Raw genomic sequence first — 22711 nt, 5'->3', positions numbered from 1 at the left:
GGGAGGGGCAGATCTGGTCTTAAACCTGGGAGTCACCTGGTCTGACTCACGCTTATGGGAGCGGCTGCTGGAGTGAGAGTAGGCTGTGGGGTGGGGTGGGGGCAGGAGCGCTGTCAGTAGTCATTACTGTGATCCTGGTGAAGGGGGCAGTGGCTTGGACCAGGGGCGTGGCAGCCTGGGGGTGAGAAGTAGCCAGATTTGGGATCTATTTTGAGGGGAGAACCAACTGGATTTGCTGGCCCTCTGCATGTGGGTTGGATAGAAAAGAGTCAAGGATGGCTTGGTGCTGCTCTGTGCCTCAGTGTCCCCATCTGTACAGAGATATGACCACGTCACACATCATGTGGAAAACACCAACAACTACTTGTGGATCCAATAAATGTTAACTGTTACAACAAAAATGCCCTTTCCCCACCACCCAAAGTATAGTCTCCATGCCTGTGCAGTTTTCTCTCTTTAATTCCTCATGGCTTTTACCATGTTAGTTGGGAGGTGCTATGTGCTTGGTTGGGAGGTGCTTGGCACTTGGTTGGGAGGTGCTTGGTGCTTGGTAGGGAGGTGCTAGGTGCTTGGTTGGGAGGTGCTTGGTGCTTGGTAGGGAGCAGTCTTCCCCATGCTTACATCTGGGCTGGCCTTATCTGCACTATCTCTGGGAGCCAGTCAGTCTCTGTTTGGCTCTGGCTTTGCTTATTAAATGTTTGGAATAGTTTCTTTATGCTCATGTCTCTGAATTCTCTCCCAGAAGCACACCTGCTCTCCCCAGGATCACACCTGTGGCTACCCCATCCTAACCCTGTCCCTGGGGCAAAGTTGACCTTGGTGTTGATGCCTGGGCCTCTCCCCACACCTTCCCCCGCCCCGGTGAGTTGCCTGATGCATGAGGGAGGAAACAGTGGATGCAGCCTCCCTCATCAGATCGAATGGTGCTGGTAACACTGGACATGGTCCCAGGTTCCTCTGTGATTGTGGTTGAGGTTTGAGAAGACTACTCTGTCCTCTTAGGCACCGCATTGCCCAGGAGGGGACTCCAGCCCGTCCACAGAAGCCTGTGGGCAGCACCCTCACTCTTACTGAATGCTGGCCTGAATAGTGGTCCTCGGGTACAAGGTCGGGCTCCTAGTCCAGTGGGCAGGACCCCTGTCCCAAGCACGGGGACAGTAGAGGGGAGAGTTTGTCCTGTGTCCTGGCTGCAGGCAGGAGGCTACAAGGAGCAGCTCGGCCCCCTCCTTGCCTGTTGAGCCTGTGTCACCTCCTTGTGCCTTCTTGTGACACTGTCCCCAACCAGGCTCCTTTCTCAGAGGACGGGGCTCCTGCCCGGGCCATCGTCAGGAAGGGAGGCTCTCGGTCCGAACTTCACCTCAGTGTGCACACGAGCAAGAGCCCTGCAGCCAGGAGGGGCCCTGGCTTCCGAGAAAGTGGTTTCAGCAGCACAGGTGGCCCAGCTCAGACGTCCAGGCAGGTGGGGGGAGGCACGTGCCCCCAGCGCCAGGGTGCCCATGTGGGCTCTGAAGAGGACCCGCTGGCCCTCAAGAATCTGGGGCCTGGAAGATACCAGCCCAGCGTGGGCGGAGGCCCCGGCCTGGGCCAGCTCCATGGGGGCTGCAGTGGCCCCAGGGGCTCAGATTAAAGCCTGGGTGAAACCCAACCCCCTCTTTAAAATGCAGCATGGCCCTTCCCTAAAATAACACACGACCACAACCACAGCAGCCTTTGCAGGAAGGCCCTGCTGCAGCCCTTTCTTCGGAAGTCGATTTTCCTCCGTGGAATTTGGCTGGGCTTGTGGTGGCGTCTGAGACTTTGCAAGAGCACGTCCACGCCAGTCGGTCCCTGGAAACCGACAGACTTGCAAATTCCCCATTTAAGGAAGCCAGCAGGCCTGTTATGAAACTCGGGGAAGGAATGTGAGTTATGCTCCACATGGAGGTCCCGGATCCTTCATGTTTTTGGCCTTTTCCAGGGGCCCCGGTGGAGCGTTTTAGGAGGGACTGCATGGCTCAGTCTGAGATGGATTCTCCTGATGCCTCTCAGCCAGTGGCGGGAAGTCCGGGTTCTCCGAGGCTGCTGGGGGTGGGAAACGTGCAGGTAGAGAAAGACGCCTGCCCTGGGCCCTCGGGAGCCTTTGCCGGGCTGGCCGCCAGCACCTTGGAGACTCAGGCTGCCAGGAAAAGTTCACCCACACCCCGGCCCTGCTGGCGAAGGGGTGAGTCATGATGGCCAGGCTCAGGCCCTAACCAGACACCATGCTGCGTTCCCAGAGCTGCCACTTGGTGCTCGTGAGCAGGGACAGGTCAGCCTTTCCGGTGCTTTGTGTCCTCACCTGGCTAATGGGAATAGCAGTGCCTGCTTTCCCTGCGTTGGGCGGGTTCACAGGAGACAATGTGACAGAGGCTGCTTGGGGAGGCCTCCGTGTGAAGCCTGCCCTCTGCTTCTGTCCCCACTTAGCTGGAGAAGAGGGGTGTGGTGACAACAGCTGAGTGCAGTACGTTTGTTGTGAGCTATCTGGTCACGGCCCCTCCGGAAGGTGGCGGTGGTGCTAGCTTGGAAACGCCACCCTGCTGGGAAGCCTGCCTGACCCTACGGATGTGGCTGGCCCTCGGCCACGGCCACCCGAAGCTCCCGTGGCTGAAGAGCTCCCCTGGTGGGGGGAGGTGGCAGCCGTGCGTAGGTCATCTGCCCTCTCCTGCTGGACGGAGACCCCCAAGGGGCGAGGCAGAGCTTGTTCTCCCCATGTCCCCAGCTGCCACGTTGGCCCCTGGTGAAGGTCAGCTCAGGGCTCACTGAAATGGGCTGAAGTCTCGCCTCTGAAGAAATGGATTCCCAGAGCGTGGAGAGACACGCTGGTACGAGAGAGACCAGCTCCAGGAGAAGAGAGAATCTGCTCGCCTGCGGAATTAGGATGTCTGCGCAGTGCCGCCGTTGTGAGGTGCAGCTGAGCCCAGGGACCCATCCGTCCCTGTCCCTGCCTGGGTTCTTCTCTCCCCGGCAGCCATCCCGTGGGGTGGCAAAGTGCCCTGCCCTCCCCAGTCTCGGGGTTCCAGGGCTGACCCCCGTGCGCCCAGCTTGAACAAGCTGCCTGTCTCCGGGGCCGGGGCTAATGGGATTTGCTGACAGGCCTGGCTGACCCTGTGCCCACCCCAGGAGGAGGAGGACGATGCCACGGGGGAGCCAGCACCATCTCACTTAGACCGGGGTTGGGGGGCTGCTCCAAGGGCGGTGCGGGCACTGTCCCCTTCTTCTGCCGAGAGGGGTAGACAGAACAAAATAGGTCTGCCAGCCCTGTGGTCCGTGGCCCATCGTGGCCGACTGGGATGGGAACCTTGTGTCCTCCAGGCTGGTGTGGTTCCCCTCTGGTCTCCGCTGAAGAGCCACGCCCAGTCTCCAGGCACACACCCTGCGGTCACCTCAGGACTGGGCGCTTTGTCTGGGCACTGGCGAGGTTGGGACCTGCCCTCCCAGACGCTGGACATTGTCTCTGCTCACATTGTCTTGGCCCACTGGCTAGACATCAGACGGGGGAGCCTTGTAGGATGTGGTTGTTTCTCGTGGATGTGCGATGTCTGCCCCTTCTGGAAGGAACCCTGAGAACATGGCAAAGCCAAGTTACCCACAAACCCACCCCGAATAGCTGCCGCTGTTATTTCAGGGCACACCCACCCATGTGTCTTGTTCTTTTTGAACAGACTTGACTTTTTAGAGTAGTGTTAGGCTCATGGCAAAATTGAGCCCTGAGTGTGGAGAGCTCGTGCCTGCCCCGCGCCCCCCCATGGGCTCCCCACGCCCGCGTCCCAGAGAGCCGTGCGCTTGTTACAGCTGCAGACCTGCACGGATGCGTCATTGACACCCAGAGCCCACGGGTACAGTAGGGTCACGATTGGTGGTGTGCACTCTGTGGCTTGCTGTGGTACCGTAAAGGACAGTGCCAGTCGTTTTCTGTGCTCCCCCGTTTACCTCCCCCAGCCCCTAGCAACCGGCGATCTTCTCACTGTCTCCTCAGTTTGGTATTTTCCAGAATGTCTTATAGCTGGGATCCTACAGTACGCAGCCTTTTCAGACTGGCTTCTTTCACTTAGGAATGTGCTTTTAAGTTTTTCTCCATATCTTTTCATGGCTCAATAGCTCATATCTTTTTAGCACTAAATAATATTCCATTCTGCATGTTTTGAATTGCCTTTTAAAGGGTCTTCTATGGCATTTTCATAATAGTGAAAAATCAGAAATAACCTAAACATCAACGTGGGCTATTTAAATAACTTACAGTACAGGACACTATCCGAAGAACAGGAATCTTGATGTTAATGAGAAGGCAAGGTGCTCGGAATTTATCGTTAACCGAGAGCTAGTTGGAAACAATGTTTTCATTGCTCACCTTAAGGCAGTAACACTCAGAAGCCCATGCGTTGGTCATTTCTGGTGGGTGAGATGTTGGGCAAACTCCTGTCTCTGGTGCATCCATCTGCGTCTGTGCAGGCGGGACACAAGTCGGACGCAGGTCCGTGTTAGCTCTCTCTCCTCTTGCCTCTGCCGTCCTCATCAGGTACATGTACTGGACAGACTGGGGCGAGACGCCCCGGATCGAGCGGGCTGGCATGGACGGCAGCACCCGGAAAATCATCGTGGACTCGGACATCTACTGGCCCAACGGGCTGACCATCGACCTGGAGGAGCAGAAGCTCTACTGGGCCGACGCCAAGCTCAGCTTCATCCACCGAGCCAACCTGGACGGCTCGTTCCGGTAGGTGCCCGCCCGGCCCGGGCTGCCCCTTTCCCACTGCCCCCAGCGACCCCCAGGGCTTTCGAAGGCAGTCCTTAGCTCGGTCCACAGTCTCGCAGCCCTGCGGACCTGAGGAATGCGGGACTTCCCAGAACTCGGGACGGTGATAGAGAACCCGTGCTGCCTCTGACGTCACATCCTGAGCAAGGTTGGTGGCGTGTGCCACCGAGCCCCTGGACATTTCTGCAGTAAAACGTGCAACGTTCATTCCAAGTGGGGCAGGGAAGAGGATCAGTAGCCCCACATCCACGCACGTGGTTTGCCACTGCACGAGCAGCAAAACTCTTTCCATTTTCAGAGTGTTTTGGATTCCGGAATTGCAGGTCAGGGGTTGTGGCCGGACCAGGTTGTGAACAGTTCATGTCCCTGTACATGCTACCCTCACGCCCATCCCACCCCAGCACATAATCACCATGAAGGCAGCCGCAGGGGTGGTCTCGGTCACTGGGAGCTATGTCAGTCATCACTGTGTCCCTAGCCTTGTGCACAGTAGGGGCTCAACAAAGCCTGCTGAATGAATGAATGGACATGGGTTTTTCCTTTGCTGGGTAGTTGTCTTTAAAGCTTTCTGGTCAGCTGAGCTGCACAACCCTCTGCCTTATGACCCCTTAGACGGAGAAATATCCCTTCTGCATATGGCTAAGAGGACCAAGTACTGCCTGCTGGCTCTGAGCCAGGGCTTGGGGACCCTGCTGGGAGGGTGGAGCCCATTCCCACGATGGTGAGCTCCTGGCTAGGTGCGGGGTGTGGTGAGTGCCAACACCGAGGGCCGTGGTGACCCTGCACGGGAAGACTCGATGGCCAGATTCCTGCAAACGCAGGCAACACCCACTTGAACAGACTCGAGGATGTCGGCACACTTGGGCCATGTCACCTGGGCTTTGCGTGTTAGTTACCTGTTGCTGCGTAACGAGCAGGGTTTTGGGGCAGGGGGTGTCAGCAGTCAGGCGCAGCTTCTCTGGGTGGTTCTGGCTCACGGTGTGTCCTGAGGTTGCAGTCAAGCTCCCGGCTGGGGCTTGAGTCATCTGAAGGTTTGACAGAGGCCGGAAGATCTGCTTCCAAGCTCACTGCTTCCAAGGCCCCTGGTTCCTCCGGGGCCTCCTTTTATGCTGAGCCGTGCGTCTTGGGCTGGTTTGAAACCTTCTGTCCCATTGTCCTTGGAAGCACAGGCCCCATGGGTCTGGGTCTTGTATGAGATTTGCAGCGTGGCTTCCCTGGGGACCGTGGTTCTTCAGAGCCGAGTGGTCCTGGCAGCTATGAAGGGTGGATCTGAGGCTACAAAGGCTGCAGGCTGGGGGTGCCCGGGTTAGGGGATGGTGGCGGGGACAGTGAGGGTGATGGCAGCTGAAACATGGTGATGGTGATGGTGGCCCTTCCATAGCACTGTTTTTCAGGGACATTTGTCTGCTGTTTAATGCCCACTCCAGCCTACGGAGGGTTTGCTGTTGTGGTCTCCTGTTATGATGCACAGAGAGGCACGTGCACTCATCTGCAGCCACACAGGTGGCCGGAGCCAGGGTGGGCTTTCGGCCCCTCTCCCACCTGCCTTGCTTCCAGACTCTTCTGCTCTACAGGTGGCTAATGCTCCCTGTGGACGCACCAGGGCCGTTCAAATGGAAGCAGAGCTGTCAGGGCCCCCGCTTAACTGTGGCCATGGCTGGGGCTCTTCGCTGCTCCGAGCTTCAGGCCTTGTATGTGAACTGGGATGGTAGTTGCACGTACGCACGTGTGCAGAGGGTCCAACGTGGCCACTTAGGCCACTCAAGGGCGTGGTGCCTGGACTGAGCGAGCTTTCAGGAAAGGCTGGGGTGCTCGGAGAGCTCCCAGGTCTGGCGGAAGTGGAATGGAGGAGGGGGTGTCCTGCAGACTGCGGGGCCCTGGGGGGCGGGGGAGGGTGGTCCTGGCTGAGGCAGGCACAGCGAGAGGAGCAGCCTGAGGAAGGACGGGCCTCTGGCTCCTCGGATCAAAACAATGGCAACGTTGTGGAAAACGGTTTGGTGATTCCTGAGGATGTAAACGTTGACTTAATGTAGGATCCAGCAATTCCTCTCCTAGGTACAGACCCCAAAGAACGGAGAACAGGTGTCCAAATAAACGCTTGTATAGGAATGTCTGTTAGCATCACTCACAGCAGCCAAGGTGGAAACAGCACCCCAAACGTCCACCGGGAGATGGACGGATAAACAAACCCTGGGCTCTGTACGTCGGAATATTGCTCGCCCAGGAAAAGGAGCAAAGCGCTGACACATGCTACAACGTGCATGAGCCTTGAAAACATCGGGTGAAGTGGAAAAAAACAGACACAAAAGGCCACATATCGTTTGGTTCCATTTATATGAAGCATTCAGAATATTGATAGGTAAACCTGCAGACAGAAGGTAGATAAGTGGTTGCCGGGGCCCGGGGGTTCGGGGAACAGGCGGCGACTGCCGACGAGCATGGGGTGATGAGCCGGGTGGAAGTGGGGGACCCCGGCCCTGCGATCTGCCAAGTAGCACTGAATTGCTCCTGAATTACTCACCTTGAACTGGTCAGCGTCGTGTCACGTGAATTTCACCTCGGCGCTCTCTCCTAGGTGCTGCACCAAGGCTGGGGACGCAGTGGTGACCTCCCCCACTGGCAGCCCCACCCTCAGGGAGCCTAGCATAGGGTCAGGGGTCACAAACAAACGGCCACACGTTCCTGTGCCTCATGTTGCCATCCCGCTACCCGTGTCCGTAGTCTCAGCGCACACGAGTCGTTTGCTGGGCACTTAAGCGCCTGGAGAAGAAAAGCTTTTTATTGCTTAATTTACTCTGAACTTTAAATTATGGGCTTTACAAGAACAAGCAAGTGCCTTCGGCCAGATTGGTATTACATTAAATCTCAGGGCAGGAGATGGACACTTGTCAGCTGCTCTTTGTCACCAGGGGTGGCTTCCTAGGTTCTCCTCTGGGGGAGACTTTGCCGCTTGACCTCTGGGACCGCCTGTGTCACTGCCACCAATGGTGGCAGGATGGCTGGGTTTGGGGGGAGCTGTGCACACGCCGCAGAGGTTTCCTGGAGACACGAGCGGAGGTGACAGCGGAGGTGACTCCTGGTTGCTTTCCCTGGTCCCGCATTGCTGAGTTTAATACAGACGGGTCAGCGGAGTGGATGGAGCCATGGAGTGACGGCTTCTCCCCTGCCTCCCGGCCCGCAGGCAGAAGGTGGTGGAGGGCAGCCTGACGCACCCGTTCGCCCTGACGCTCTCTGGGGACACTCTGTACTGGACGGACTGGCAGACCCGCTCCATCCATGCCTGCAACAAGCGCACCGGGGAGAAGAGGAAGGAGATCCTCAGTGCCCTCTACTCCCCCATGGACATCCAGGTGCTCAGCCAGGAGCGGCAGCCTTCCTGTGAGTGCCAGGTGTGGCGGGGGCTGGGGCGCCTCCCTCCCCCAGGCGGTGATTGCTGGGCCCCTGCGGAAGCCCAGGGTCTGGGGCGCCAGCATCTCTGAGGGGTGGAGGGAGGTGTGTGCAGGTGTGGGCAGGCCGCAGACCTCACCCCTCTGCAGAGCTCATGGGGGCGGCTTCCAGGCTCGGAGGTGGCAGTGGGATTCCTAAGGAAAGCTGCCCAGTGGAAGTTACGTATTTATTAATGAACAACCTGCTCTGAGTCGGTGGTTCTCAGCCTGTGGGCTCCGTAGGGTTGTGGCAGAGGCTCCTGTGACAGGTGACCAGTGGGGCCAGGGCCCTAGGCTCACCCAGTCCCATGGGGATGGTCACCTACCCCCACGGGACCAGGGATGGAAATTTCAAGCCATTGTGGAAAGTTTGAGCTTTGAACCTGGAGAGGGGGTGCAGGGGTGACATCAGTTCTCAGTGCAGGACAGAGGGGAGGACAGGGCTCTCTGGAGAACGTCCACGCTTGGGGCAGCCCGCACGCCTGCGCCAGCGTCAGGGAGGGCGGCGGATCCTGCCGGCGAGGCGGTCGTGCCAGTGACTCCATCTTCCAGGGGTGCTCGGCCCCGGCGTTCCCCTGGGCAGAGGGGGGGGTGCCAGGAGCATTTATTGAGTTCAGCTCAGTTGCTTGTTGGTCACAGAAGGGCTTGGGAGAGTCCCCGTAAGCGGTGCAACCCTGGCCTGGGCCAGGTCACCAAGCGTCTGCAAGGAACCTGCGGGGTCCATGCATGTCTTCAGGGCAGGACAGGCCTTGCGCTTAGGAGCCCACTGACTCAGGGGCTGTCACTCCCACATGGCCGGGCCTGAGAGCCTAATGCGGGTGCGTGGGGGCAGCCCTCACAGAGGGGGTGTCCTCTGGGGTCGCTGAAGCAGAGGAGCGTTTTCTCCTGGCAGGAGCTTGGGGAGGGGGCCAGGTCGGGAGGGTGCCCCTCCAGGGACAGGCACTTCGGGGTGTGAGGGTGGCCAGGAAGGTCACAGCTGGTTTTGGAGAAATCGCAGACCGAGGGTGGTCGGCCACGAGGCAGGACAGAGCGGTGCCCGTGGGGAAGGGCCCTAGTGCCACGCGAGGGTGGCGTTTGGGCAGAGGGGCACACTGGGGACCGTCATGGGGGCTGAGGAGGCGGGGTGCTGACTCACTTGGAAGCAAGTGAGTGGCAGGAGGTGGTGGGGGTTGCAGGCCCTGCTCTGGAACTTTCTCTCCCCTTGTCCTTCCTTCCCAGTCCATACTCAGTGTGAGGAGGACAACGGCGGCTGCTCCCACCTGTGTCTGCTGTCCCCAAGGGAGCCTTACTACACATGTGCCTGCCCCACTGGCGTGCAGCTTCAGGACAACGGCAAGACGTGTAAGGCAGGTGAGGCCGAGCGCTGGCGGGGAGGGGCCCAGCCTGGTGGGATCAGGCTGCCGCCGCCTTGGGAAACCAGCTCAGGAACTGGCTCAGAATGATCTGCGTGCTTTGGCGAAGGCCTGGCACGGGTGGGCTGTGCATCCCAGTGGACTTTGGCACCGACCAGACCTGGATTGTGGGCAGATCTGGGCTCTGCGGCCCGACGGGTGAATAGTCTCAGGCCTGTTACCAGCCTTCTCGGAGCCTGGGGTCCCCTGTCTGTAAAATGACACCGTAACAGCTGAGTACTGTTGCCGCACACAGTGATCACAGCCTACAAGCTCGCTGTCGTCAGCTATCAACCAAAACTGTCGTAAGAAAGGGCAGCAGCGTTAGAGGACGCTGCGCAGCAGGAAGCCACCGCGGTCCTGCGCCCCGACAGACACAGTCCTTTCCTCCCCTCTGTCTGTGCACCGCGGCTGCTGCACCCCCGCCTTGCGGGGTGGTTTCGTCTCCTGCTTTTCCGCTTTTCACGAGCATTTTTCCACGGTGACAGGAACATGTAATTCATTTTTATCCTCGAGTCTCATTCCCACGGAGCCTTCACGCCGTCACAACTCCCCTATGGAAATTCAGGCCACAAGCATGTTCTGACCCGGCGTTCTCCCGGACGCACGGAGCTAAGCTGATGTCCTTCCCCACATGCGGTTTGTTTTCTTTGCTTCAGATGTTTGACCACCTGTGCACTCTCCCCCTGGTTCTCAGGCGCGCACTGCTCCGAGGGCCCTCGCCACGGCGTCGTTCCTCCTCTCTGAGGCTCTTTATTCCCAGGTGTGGGGCTCAGGGTGGGCTCCTCTGGAAAGGATACCGGTGCAGGGCGCAGCCTGTCTTTGGGGTGCTCTGGGGCCTGGCACAGCTGGTTGGGCCTCTGGAGCTGACCGTGGGGCCTGGCGCGTGAGGGGCTTATTACGAGGTGCCAGGAAAGCAGCCATCCCTGGGACCAGTCCTTGCTATAGCTGGTGGGCCAGGGCCTGCGCCCGCCTCCTGCGTCAGCATCCCGCTGGGGAAGGCGAGGGAGGCAGGGGGCTTCCCAGGTGGGCTGGCTTCCAATGTGGGAATGTCCGTGTGGTAGGGTCGCAGGTGTATGGCCCACTAAAACCCTCCCTGAGTGTCCAGGTGGGGAGGTATTTCCTCCCTCTGCCCAGCTGCTGCCCCAGCACATGGGGGTCCACCTCTAGGGGCCGTCCTGGTCCCTTGTGCCCTGGGGGAGCTGTGGCCAGGTATCGTGTGTGTGGTCGTGGCATTTGTGGTGGGGTGGGATTTTTTATATGCTCCCGGCAGGGTTTCCGTGTCGGGTGAGGACTGCGGGCTGCCCAGGAGGGTTTGCCTTCTTATCGTTTGGTTTCTCTCCTTCCCGGAGAGAAACCAGGAAAGGGGCTCGAGACAGCAGGGAGCGGTCGCTACAGTTAGGCTGAAAGACAGAGGGGAGAGAGTGTCACCAGGATGTGGGCACAGATTAAGAATGAGCAGTTCATCCTGACAAATTGAAAATATGGAGTATGTAAATTCCACGATATCCACCAATAATTGCCGTGGGCCTCTCGTGTTGGGAGCGGAGAATGAAGCAGTTAATCAACCGGCCTGTTCCCTGCTCCTCACCTGGTGTGTGTGCTGGCTGGGGCAGGTGTCGGGACATTGGCACACGAGTTAGTGAAGTCAGGACAGACTTGGCTAAGAGGAACGAAGGGCAAAGGGCATGAGGAGGCTGGGAGGAGACGAGTGTATGGGGGGTGTGGCTACCTGAGCTGGCGGGTCGGGATCTCTCCCCCGGAAGCACCATTCCAGCGGAGACCTGAAGGGTTAAAGAGCAGAGGAATGGTGTAGGGAACAGCATATGTGGGAACCCTGAGGCATTTATTTCACTTGATGTGTTGCAGGAGCATTTGCAATCACAGGAGGTAAGTATGAACTTTAGTGTCCGAAGGACATCTTTTCAAGCAGACATATCATTTAGCCATCTTTTTGCTTCTGGGTGTTTCTGTTCTTTTTGTGGTTTTGCTATTTCTGAGTCTCACTGCCGTAGGGGGTGAGAGCTGGCTTGGGGCCTGGGCCCTGGAATTAGAGGGAGGTGGGTCTGGTGTCTGTTGCCACCATTGATTGGTGATGCCTGCCCAGATGCTTTCTGGATCGGTTGGTGATGTCTGCTCTGGGAGAGCATGGGGTGCGTCTGGAAGCAGGTGTGGTGACTGTCTGTGCACTTGGCGTGTCCGAGCCGGGCTGTGTGTGGACGTTTGTAGAAGTAGTAGGGGATGGACACGGCCCCTCCAAGATGGATTGTGCCATAGTGCCTGCCGGGCATCTTGCCTGACAGAGGAACCTGTGCAGGGAGCTCTGGTTAGGGGGCCTTGTGAGGCTCCCTCGTGCGTCAGAGTTCCAGGAATGGGGTTCCAGGCGAGGTAGGGTGCAGGCCCCGATAGAATCCCAGAGTCATGGTCCAGCAAAGTGGCTCAGCAGGGCAAGCCTGGAGTCCCCAAAGAGCTTGCCCTGGGTTGCAAAGGGTCGTTGGTCGTCCAGGGGGTCTGGGGCCTTGCCACCCGGTGCCGCCGCCTCTCTTCCATGAGATGGGGGCCCCAGGACCAGCCCTGCCCAGGGAGGCCACAGAGGACCCACCTGTTAACAGGAATGGAAAGTGCCATGCAGGGTGCCCAGCACGCGGTAGGTGCACAGTATACACAGCCAGGTCTGCCATCCATGCCCTCCTCACTGTCACGTTGCCACCATGACTGGCACCTCAGGTGCTGTGGCCGGTGCCAGGCCCGTGAGAGCTGGGGCAGGTTCGCCTGAGGTCTGGATCTGCCTCTGTTGTCCAGGGTCCTCCCGCATGTGGGGATGGGCTGTCACTGGGCGGCCAGTGGAGGATGCTCATTTCTTTTCCAGCCACAAGAGGTGGAGGCTGGGGCTCAGGTGGAGCCCCTGCTCCTTTCTGGTTCCCAGCGTCCGATAGCTGGGCCCTCCGTGTGCGCCCTGGGGCCTGGCCACCCCTGGCCAAGCCCTTTGAGGGCATCTTGGTCTTTCTGCAAATGTTTACTGTTTGGCTGCATGTCCAGGCCCAGAGCGGCCCTGGGGAGTCCTCAGAGCTCACTGTCCTGCAAGGGGGTGAGTGGGGCGGGCAGGGGGCAGGCAAGGGGTGGGCCTGTGTGTTGAGCAGAGTAGAGGAGGTTGCCCGGTCACAGGGCCATGCTGGGAAGCCGCAGTGGGAGGGCTTCCCAGAGGAGGCGGTGCCAGCAAACTGGCATGGGCCTGGTGTCTCTGGCCTCAGCCCTGGTGGCTCTGCAGTGTGGAGATGACAGGACAGACACTTGTGGAGTTGAACCGGTGGATCAGCCTTTCCAGTCCAGAGCTGTCGGGGCGGAGGGGCCCAGTGCACAGCCCGGGCTTCCTCTAGCGGGCTGCCAGCGGCCAGACTCCCCGGGGTCTCAGCCGTCAGGGGTCACCTTTCCCTGCTTCCCCCCAGCTGTGAGAGGCGCTGTTAATAACTCAGTTGGAGAATGCTGAGTGGAGCGTGAGGGAGAAAGACGCTTTTGTGTCCTTCGGAGGCCCTGCTCGGGTGGGAGCGTGGGCCGGGCTGGGGGCGCCGCGCAGAGTCACCGCGAGGAATTTCTTACTTTGTGCACTGAGCCTGGAGTTTTCTGCTGTGTCTGGGATGTGTGTCAAAGGGAGGGAAAGCTCATAGATGAGACACAAAAGGGATACGACCAGGAGTCTCATTTTGCATGAGAATGTGACCGTTGGGTTCACTTGTTAAAATAAAAGTGGTTCCCAAGCTCAGCCTCTTTGTGGGCTGCCCCTCGGGCTTCCCGTTAACTCACTGGCTGGCGCCGGGTGCTGGCGTTGCTTCTCCGTCCCCGCCTGGCCCGTCTGAAGGTGGAGTGTTCCAGGGCGGCTGGCGTGGAAGAGATGAACAGTTTTCCAAAGGTTTGAGAATTGAGGAGAAACCTAGAATCTTCTCAGAAGCATTTCAAGGGTTTGCCACCAAGATGGCTTTCTGCAAACTTGAGGTGGTTCTAGAATGTCTTTCCATATTTCTAAATCCAGAGAGATATAGGCATTAGTGAGAAATGGATTCTGTCCTTGAGGGGCCTTTGGTCTGTCTGGAGGACAGACTCAGCCCGTAGACCCCAGGCCGGCACGTCAGAGACGCAGCCGGAGCGAGGCCGGAGGGGCCACGGGCTTCAGGCTTCACGGAAACAGACCACGCCGGCAAACTGGGGGTTTTAGGGCATGGATGTCCTGACCTCCGGTTTTTACTCCTTGCCACAAACTATCACATTAAAGGAAAACTTTCTATTAAAAGACCATGATGCTGTCACCTGAGCACTGTAGCTGTTTTCCTTTCCCGTGTGAGCGTCTGTTGGCACGTGTGGCTGTGTGTCCTCGTGGACACGAGTTATGCGTGGAATTCGGATTTTGACCGAGCCCATGTGCTTAGCGTACTGACTGTGAAAACCGCCTGGAGATAGTAGCTGGCAGGCAAGGGCCAAATGGAGCAAGCACTGTTGCAGCTGACGGCATGGCTTTGAGGTCCCGGTGGGCAGAGGCCTCGTGCAGGGCACCCAGCCAGTGGGGATGTCAGAGCTGGCCGGAAGGGAGCGGTGCCCGTGGAGGGCTGCCAGTTCCCAGGAGGCTTCCGAGGTATCCAGTGGGGGATAGAATTCAGAGTCGGGCAGAGGAGGCCCTGGGGCCACGTGGAGATCTCTTGGCTGCGGAATCGGTGAGGTCCAGTGTACCAGGGGCATGAAGAGCTGAGGCCACGTGGCGCTGGGCTGGCAGAAGTGCAGGTAGCAGAGCAGGAGGCTGTGCTGATGGGACTTCTGCCTGTTCTCAAAGGGAGATGTTGGAAGTGACGCTCAGGCCAGGAGGGTTCGGGGTAGATGACATGGCTGGCTTTGTAGTTGGGAGCCTGCCAAGGACTCTGGTGGTGAGGAAACGCGGTGTCAGGCAAACCCAGGATCAAGAGCACCTACTTTCAGTTGTATGATGGTTTTCTATTTTAAGTTATCGTGTTATGATACTTTAGCCCACGTCCTGGCTGTGTGACCTTGGGAAAATGACTTAGCCTCTCTGTGCTTTAGCTCCTCACTGGTAAAAAGGGGACTATAATGGTACCCGCTTCATGAGGTTGTTTGGAGGGAGACCCGGCTGCTCAGCAAATAGGTGTGCTTGAATTTGAACTTGAATTGGGAGCCAGGCAGGCAATCTGATTCCATGCCAAGAGAGCAGTTCTTCTTGAATGTTTGGAATTAGAAGTAGCCACCAAGGTTGGGTGCTGCCAAGAGGAGCTGGGGGCAGGGACAAGGGGAGAGGGCTTGTCCTGGCAGCTCAGGGCACGTGGCCCCCTCTCCTGTGGGGCTAAGGCCAGCATGTCTTGGGTCAGGAGCAAGGCCCGCTGTGTCAGAATCACTCTGACTCTTATGACACATCCAGATTCCCTGGTCCCACCCTCGACCCACCCAGTCCACAGGAAGGGACGTGTGAGGGAGGCGGGAGCCCAGTGGGCCAGTTCCCCAGGGAGGCTGATGTGCGCTGGGCTGGGGACCACTGGCACAGCGAGAAACATCTTGGGGTTTGCAGCCGGAGCCCCAGGCATGACTCTCAGATCCTGGGCTCTCCTTGGGTGTGTGAACTGTTATGCTTCGTGGGGTTGGAGGTGAAGACGGTTTTGTGATGCTGTGAATCTGTCTTTTCCTTATTTTGAGTGAATGAAAGCCAGCCCAGCGTAGGGGGTCGGATGCTGTCCCTGAGGAAGGGGCTGAGATGGCGGCCACACCAGGACCCCAGTGAACGAGGGAGTGGCGTTCCTGGGGTGCACAGATGTCCCCTTAGAGGTGGGAGTGCGTGGGGGATCCTTGTGCTGTCATGCGCCAGCGGAGCCGCAGTTTTCTCGTTTGTAACATGGAAAGGGCAGGGTGACCGCCTTAGTGTGGTTGGGGGGCTCAGGTGAGAGCTTTCCGATGTGCCTGGCCTGGTGGGGTCAGTGCAGAGCGGACACTAGACAGAACTCGCCCTGCGTGGGCTCCTTCCCGTGGCTCCCGAGGCCCCGTGGGTGGGTAGGTGACTGTTGGCTGTGGGGTCTCAGTGTCTCCTGTCCCCTGCCCCTCCTGGAGTGGCCTGTGAGACAGGAAAGGATGTCCAGCCAGCGTGGCCCTCCGCTGCCTGGCTCTGCCCCAGCTCAGTGAGACCCTTATGGGTGCCTTGCTGTTCCTGCAGCTCCGAGGACTCTCGTGCCTGGGAAGCTGGAGCATGGAGGGCCCCTCCTGGGCAGGGAGCCGCGGGGCCTCCCGGCCTCCCCGCCCCCTCCGCACAGAGGCGCACAGCTGGCTTTGGTTTCCCCCATGTTTTTCCAATTATGTGGAATGGGCTAAAAACAGCAGGAGCGGGGCCTTATTTGGGAGTTGCCACCACTGTCCTCAGAAGCTGCAGCTCCCTCGCTGCTGGCCCCTCCGCGTCCTGTTCTTTGTGGAACGTGCCCCTGTTGTTTTGACTTTTGTCACCCACGCAATCTTCCCGGCTGGGGGCATTTGGGCAGCGGTACGTGCTGCTCAGGGGCCACGCGTGCCCTGGCTGGGTGACTCGCTGGGGCTGTGTCCAGAGCGTGCCGGGCGCAGGGGCCCCTCCCCAGCCCCCCGGCGGGTGGGGGCTGAGTGCAGGGCGGGGGCTGTGATTTACGGTGTGCCCGCTGCGCCTCGAGGGGCCTTGTTTCAACAGATGTTCATCTGTCGGGGACAGGAAACGAAAAGAAGTTGGGGATATGGTGGGGGTGGCGGGAGGAACAGGGGGTCCACTGTCGGGTCTGACGGGCAGACTGACACCCGGGCCTGGCGGTCAGAGCCCTCACGTCTGTCCGTCTGTCCGGGTGGATTAGACACAGGAGCGTGGCCCGCTCAGCTCGGCAGGGAATAACCGGCGTTTGTTCCCGAAGTCTAGCCGCCTTGTCACTTATCAGGGAAGTAGGTCAAAGGGAAAAGAAAGGAGGCCCTGTGGGGCTGAGTCTGCCGCCGCTGGGCTGTGATTGGCGTTGACTTTGCAAACAGAAGGCAGCTGCTGTTCTCAGCCACGGACTGTGAATTTTTAATAGCAAGAAAATCAGACCGCACAGTCCAAGAGATGGTGGAACAAGCCTGAGCACTGACTTTTTTTTAAACCAAGGTGTAACTTGCAGACAATAAAAAGGCACACGTTTTGAGTGTATATTTTGATTAACTTTGGCAGTTGTATGCGTCTGCATAGCCACTACCCCCGTGAAGATATAGAACATTTCCTCCACCAGCGAGCACCCTGGGGCCCCCTGCAGCCCCCGCCCGGCCCCTCGGAGGCAGTTGGCGTGTTGCAGAATGTCATAGAAATGGAACCACATCGCGTGTGTGCTTTTGTGCCTTGGCCTGAACACTAAGTTTCAAAGCTATTGAAAGAGGAGAGGGGAACACACCATGTCCTTAGAAAGATAAAACTGTCATTCTGGGACTGGGGGCACAGACCAAACAGCCCCTCTTGGGTGCAGTGGGCTCTGTGGACACCCCTTACCATGGCCTGCAGAGTTAGATTGTGGTCACCTCGGCCACTGGTCTTGTCCCCCATGCCCTGTCCCGTGTCCCCCCTTGTCACTGCAGTGTGAGCCCAGCTCCATCCTGGCCCCAGACTGGCTGCAGAGCTCGGACACCTTCCCTTTATCTCGGGAGGGTCGCCGGGCCCAGGCCCTGGCTCTCGCTGGGCTGCAAGCCCCGTTCCCCCTGCTCCCCTGGGTTTGGCTCCCGGGGAGGAATCCTGCCTTCCTTTGCATGGACCAGTGTCAGGGCCTGGGAAAAGTGCTGGGAAGGTTGGTTAGTTGCCTTCAAGAGCGTTTGCGGTGGTGAGACCTGAGGTTCTTTGGTCGTCAGGGGAGCAGCAGCAACTTCGCCAAGAGGAGCCTCCCGTTGTCCCCTCCTGGCCACCCCCAGGGAGGTGGGGCAGAGTCAGAGCGTCTGAGTTCTGGCCTCAGCCCTTCGCCGTGTGGCTGGGAAGTGCAGGATTGTGCTGCTGCCCTGGGAGTGTAACGTAGGCTCACATCTCGGGAACGGCCTTATAAACTGTAAAGTTTTTGCACTTGAGTTAGGTTCAACCGTGTGAACTGCTGATAGCAACCCTCTTCCTCCTAGAGAAATGGCATTTTCACATGTTTCTAATCTGTTGTTTCAGCCACGGCCACCGAGGCAGGGTAGGCAATAACCGTAGTGATGTTTCTTGGGGGCTGCGACAGGCACAGTCAGGGCTTGCTCAGGCCACAGAAGAGCCACAGGTGGGACTGCGGCCTGGGCATCCTAGCTAGGGGCTGCCTCCCGGAGTCCCTGCCCCACACTGCCCGGGGCTCCCCACCGCTGAGCCTGCCCGCCGTGGTGCGGAGGGCCACGCGTGCGTCGGGCTGTGCTCAGCTTCGGGAGCCACAGAGGGTGTCGGCAGCAGTAAGAATGTCGCTGCTGTTTGTTGAACACCTACTGCGTGCCTGGGCTCAGAGGGAACTCTGTGCAGGCTTTTTAAAGAATCAAGGCCCTGCCTGGAGGGCTGGGGTATAGCCTTCTTTTGTCGTTTGTCACCAGTTATTTTACACTCCCCACCCCGCTCCAAATTCTTAGGTTTCAGGCTGCCCACCTTTAATTTGCCCCACACAGGCACACTTCCCTTGTACGGCAGTCTCTCCTGGGCGGGGGCGGGGAGGATGTGTGCGTTTAATGTCACAGTGAGGGGGCCACGGGCATGGGCTGTGTCGTGGGATGCTCCCCGCCTCGCTGAGTCTTCCATGTGGGAAGCAAAGGTTAAGTTGCAAGCTCAAGGTCACTCAGGAAAGGGGGCCGCAGCTGGTCTGTCTGCCCAGGGAGCCGGTGCACTGACCATTGCACGGCACTGCCTGTGTGGTGAGCAGCCACTCAGCGGCCGGCCTGAAGGTTGTGGTTGGGGAGCGGGGGCGGAGGCAGCCGCAGAGGACCACGTGGGGGCCGGCACCTGGGGATGGGAGAGGAAGTGGCCAGCCTGCAGCGGGGTCCCGGGGCTGGCACTGACGGTGTCACTCCCTGACTGCCCCAGGCCCCTGGGCAGAGCAGTGACTTCCCCATCTTAGAGTTGAGCAGACAGAGGCCTGGACTGCTGGCCATGGTGCCTGCTGGTCTTCTCTTGGTGGCCATGGCCTTTCTGAGCGCTGTCTGGGAGTTCCTGGGGGGCTGTTCGGGTAGACAGCTGCTCAGGCCTCAGGTTGCAAGCACAGCCAGCGTCAGGCCCAGCCACTTCCTCTGTGCCTGTGACCCTGTGGTCACTCGGTGAGGTTTCTTGGGTTAAGGTGCGGGCCCCGGTCTCAGCATTTGTCCAACCACTTACCCCAGAGGGGCAGTGGAGAAACTTAATCAATTGCTCAAAAACAAAAATAATCTGTCTGCCTGCCAGCTGGGCAGCCGCCGCAGCCGGGCTGTTTATGGCCTTCGAAACTGCAGAGTGGACAGCTGCCCGCAGTGTGACCCGGTTCTGCCCACGCGGCTCCAGAGCTGGGAGGTGGCTGAAGTCGGCTTTGCCTCCCGTGGGGGCAGCCCAGGAGGAGGCCCCGGAGCTTGGAGCGGAGCTGGGGTGGGCGTCAGGAGGCGGGAGAGGCCGATTCTCAGCTTTCGCTCAGATCTCAGCTTTCTGTCTCCAGCGTGAAAAGGAGCTGGAAGTGTGGAGCTGTCCTGGGGGTGCCGGCTGTGGCGGGGACCCGCGGTGGGGGAGTGGGCCTTCCCGGGCAGCCTGTAGCCTTGGAGCCGCGCTTGGTCCAGTGGGGAGGATGGTGATGTCCACTCTGTCCGCTGGGATGGCCAGGGCCCCGCTGCAGAGCGATGGGGGGTCGGGGGGCCCTGCCGCAGTCGTCCGTGATTTGGTCGGTACACTCCCTGGGAAGTGGTGTTATTTTACTTGTTAAAAAACCCTTTACTCACACTGGCGCGTGGAAGGGACTGACCATGATGACCTTTCGGGTTCCTACCTGCTGGGCCATCCGCCACCCGGGGCTCCTCCTCCGGGGCTCCGTGAGGGCCTGTCGGTCGGCCACAGAGTTGCTGCAGTGGGTTCTTTTACCCTGTTCTTCCTTCTGTCAGTTCTCCCTTCAACACCGTGTAGACCCTGGAAGTTGGATAAACCGCTGGCCTCCTCGCCCCGGCTTGGCAATTCAGTGGAGGGGCAGGTCCTTCGTGTCCCCGAGGTGTCCCAGGAAGAAGGTGCCGTCCCATAGCCTGACCCACCTCCACACCTGGGCCGCGAGCGCCTCTAAGGATAAACCCATTCTCCCGTGTTTTCAAAGCCTGTTCCTCTCCTGTTGTGAAATAACATTTATATGTTCACTGCAGAAAGGAAGACATCATAAAAAATAATGAAGAAAATAAAAACAACCTGTAGTCTTGCCACCCAGAGCCAGCTGCTGCTACCACGTCGACGTGTGGCCTTGTCTGTTTTCTGCGCACACGTTCAGCTCGGCTCTCGCACGATCCGTGCACCCCGTGTGCGCAGCGCGGCGCCCGGCTCTTCCCATCTGTCGTTTGTGAGCCTTCCTACGTCGTTAGCTTTTCTCCGGAGTGTGACGTTCAGTGCCTGTAGAGCAGCCTGTAACCTTGAACGCCCTCATTCACTTAAAGTCGGTAAAGTGCATTATTTTTAATGTTGTGGGACACTTAGGTTGTTCAAGGCTCTTTTCCTTGGGTGTGGGTGTTGCTGCTGTTACGGAGCCGTGGCGGTGGTCTGTACGTGTGGGTCTGTGTCACGTCTAGCTGCTGCCTCAGGCCGTGTTCTCCGAGGGCCAGCGGTGGGGTCAGTGGGCCGCAGGTTGCTGTCCAGGAAGCCTGTGGTGGTTTCAGTCCTTCAGGAGGCAGGAGGCGACCCAGGCTGAGGGTTAAACAAGCCGTTCCACCGACTGGATGGCAACGGGGCACTCGCTTCCGGTTCCATATTGCGGAGAAGTGACCCATTTTTGCATGTTTTATCGACTATGTTTTTTCTTCTGTTAATTTTTACTTATGGTCTTTGTGCATCTATTGCTAAGCTTTTGGTATTTTCCTAATTGACTTGTGTGCCTTTGTATTTAATTTTTTTAAGAAAATATTCTTCATCTTTTAGCAGTTTTAGGTTTATAGAAAAATCGACTGAGGCATACAGAGGGTTCCCCTATATCCGCTCTCTCCATTATTGTGAATTAGTTTCTAATGTTATGAAAGTCACACATATTTCTAGTATCAAGCAGGGCCTGGCACACTGTGGCCACAGGCCAAAGCGCTCACCTGTGTTGTGGGACAGGCTGGAGCTCAGGACGGTCTCTACGTTTTTACGTAGTTGAGAAGAAAATCGGAAGCGAGGTGTCTTGTGGCGTGTGAAAATGATAGGAAATTCAGGTTTTGGTGTCCGTGAGTACAGTTTTGTTCGCACACGGTGGTGAAGTCTAAGGCAGGCTGCTTTCCCGCTATGACGCAGAGCAGAGCCGTCCGCAGCAGCAGCCCTGCACATATTTACTGTCCGGCCTCTCTGGGAGGACGTTTGCCCACCCCTGCTGGAGAGCTAGAAGGAAGAACAGGCATCGCCCAGAGATAACCACTGTTGACATTTGAGCGTGTTTCCTTCCAGGCTTTTGTTTGAGGACGGCTGTCTGTTTGCTTTTGTGGTTGGGATTCTGCTACAGGCGTGTCGTTTGCACGAGGCTTCCTTGAGGACAGGGCTGGGCTCAGAAGTGCCCCTGCGTCCTGCGCACAGTGGGTCCTCAGCACAGTGGGTCCTCAGCAGAGAGTGGTGACAGGTGGGCAGCTCAGACTCTGGTGAGCACCTGCCTGCCGGCTGCAGAGCGGCTGTGGTGCTCCCTGTCCTCTGTGCTCTGCCCGGGCTGTCCCTTCTGCTGTGGTTCCCTCCCCCAGCCTGCCTGGCTCACTCGCCTTTGCTGCTCCATGGAAGCTGTCCCCTCACCCATTGCTGCAGGCTGGGCACGGGTTGAATCGTGTCCCCCAAAAAGACATGTTGAAGTCCAACTCCCGGAACCTGGGTGTGAGCCCTAACTCAGGAATAGGGTCTTTGCAGGTGTAATCAAGCGAGGGCGAGGCCATCCCAAGGTAGAGGGGCCCTGAACCCCCCTTGCTGGGGTCTGAAGAGGAGGAGAAAGGACGCAGAGACACAAAGGGGAGGCTGTGTGGCATCAGAGCAGGGTTGGTGTGACGGCCACGAGCCAGAGAACTCCAAGCATTTCCAGCAGCACCAGGGCTGGAAGAGGCAGAGGGAATCCTCCTCCAGAGCCTTCGAGGGAGCGCGTCCCTGCCGACACCCTGCGAGGCCGTGGGTTTCCGCTGTTGCAGACCCCCTGTGTGTGGTGACCTGTCTGGGCAGCCCTCAGGGTGTTCACTTCCATTTGCGTATTACTGAGAAATTACCCGTTTTTCGTGTTGTTGAGTGTTTTTTCTTCTGTGAGTTTGTATTTATGGTCTTTGCCTCCTGCACGTTCTGCCCGTCTGTGATCAGGGGCCGCTTTGCCTGGGTGGATGGTGGCAGGGAGGACGGTGTGAGCTGGACGTGCCCAGGACTGTGGGCCATCGTCTGGGACTGCTGCTTTGTTTTGAGGAGAACACCCCCTGCCAGGGAGCTGTGCCCTGGCCTGGCCCGTGCCCTGCACTTGCCCCTGTGGCAGGGACACTGCGCTTCTCCCCTGTGCGTGCAGAGTGGGGGAGGAGGCTCCAGGGATGGCCACCCTGCGGCAAGAGGAAGGTTTCACTTTCTTTGGCAGTGCTGTGGGGCTGGCTATTTGTTTAAACAACCCCAAAGAAAACCATTTGGCCAAACTGTTAGTTTCTAAACAGTTTACTTCCCTGGTATTTAAACAAACTGCTACCCAGGCGCTGTGGCTGGTCCCAGGGAGGGGGTTGGCCTCTCCTCTCCATGGCCCGGCGCAGTCGACTGCACCCGCCCGTCCTCCCCCAGGCCTGCACACCCACGGCGAGAGCTGCTGCAGGGACCTCACTGCGGACCAGCATGGGCACCAGCTCAGCAAGCATCCGGCGAGCCGGGCCGGCGGCTCTCTCTGCAGCTGCTCCCTGCTGACCTGGCCCTGGACAGAGCGCCCCACCTCTGGACTGGGGTCGCCTCTACGCTGGCACAGCTCACTCAGACCTTCAGG

At 58.6% G+C, this 22711-nt stretch overlaps 1 protein-coding gene across 2 annotated transcripts in view; it reads left to right on the top strand.

The window, feature by feature from the left end:
- The window catches only part of LRP5 (LDL receptor related protein 5), a 105526-nt gene that overhangs the window by 33393 nt on the left and 49422 nt on the right, over window positions 1–22711 (top strand). For both annotated transcript variants that reach the window (XM_069471736.1, XM_069471737.1), the window contains exons 3-5: window positions 4535–4732; window positions 7953–8149; window positions 9415–9546. In XM_069471736.1, the coding sequence (XP_069327837.1) occupies window positions 4535–4732; window positions 7953–8149; window positions 9415–9546 (527 nt within the window). The remainder of the gene's footprint in view (window positions 1–4534; window positions 4733–7952; window positions 8150–9414; window positions 9547–22711) is intronic.

The sequence above is a fragment of the Eulemur rufifrons genome, chromosome 6 (assembly GCF_041146395.1).
Source record: "Eulemur rufifrons isolate Redbay chromosome 6, OSU_ERuf_1, whole genome shotgun sequence".
Taxonomy (NCBI): Eukaryota; Metazoa; Chordata; class Mammalia; order Primates; family Lemuridae; genus Eulemur; species Eulemur rufifrons.
Note: the sequence above shows the minus strand (reverse complement) of the source record. Positions and strands in the feature narration are given on the sequence as shown.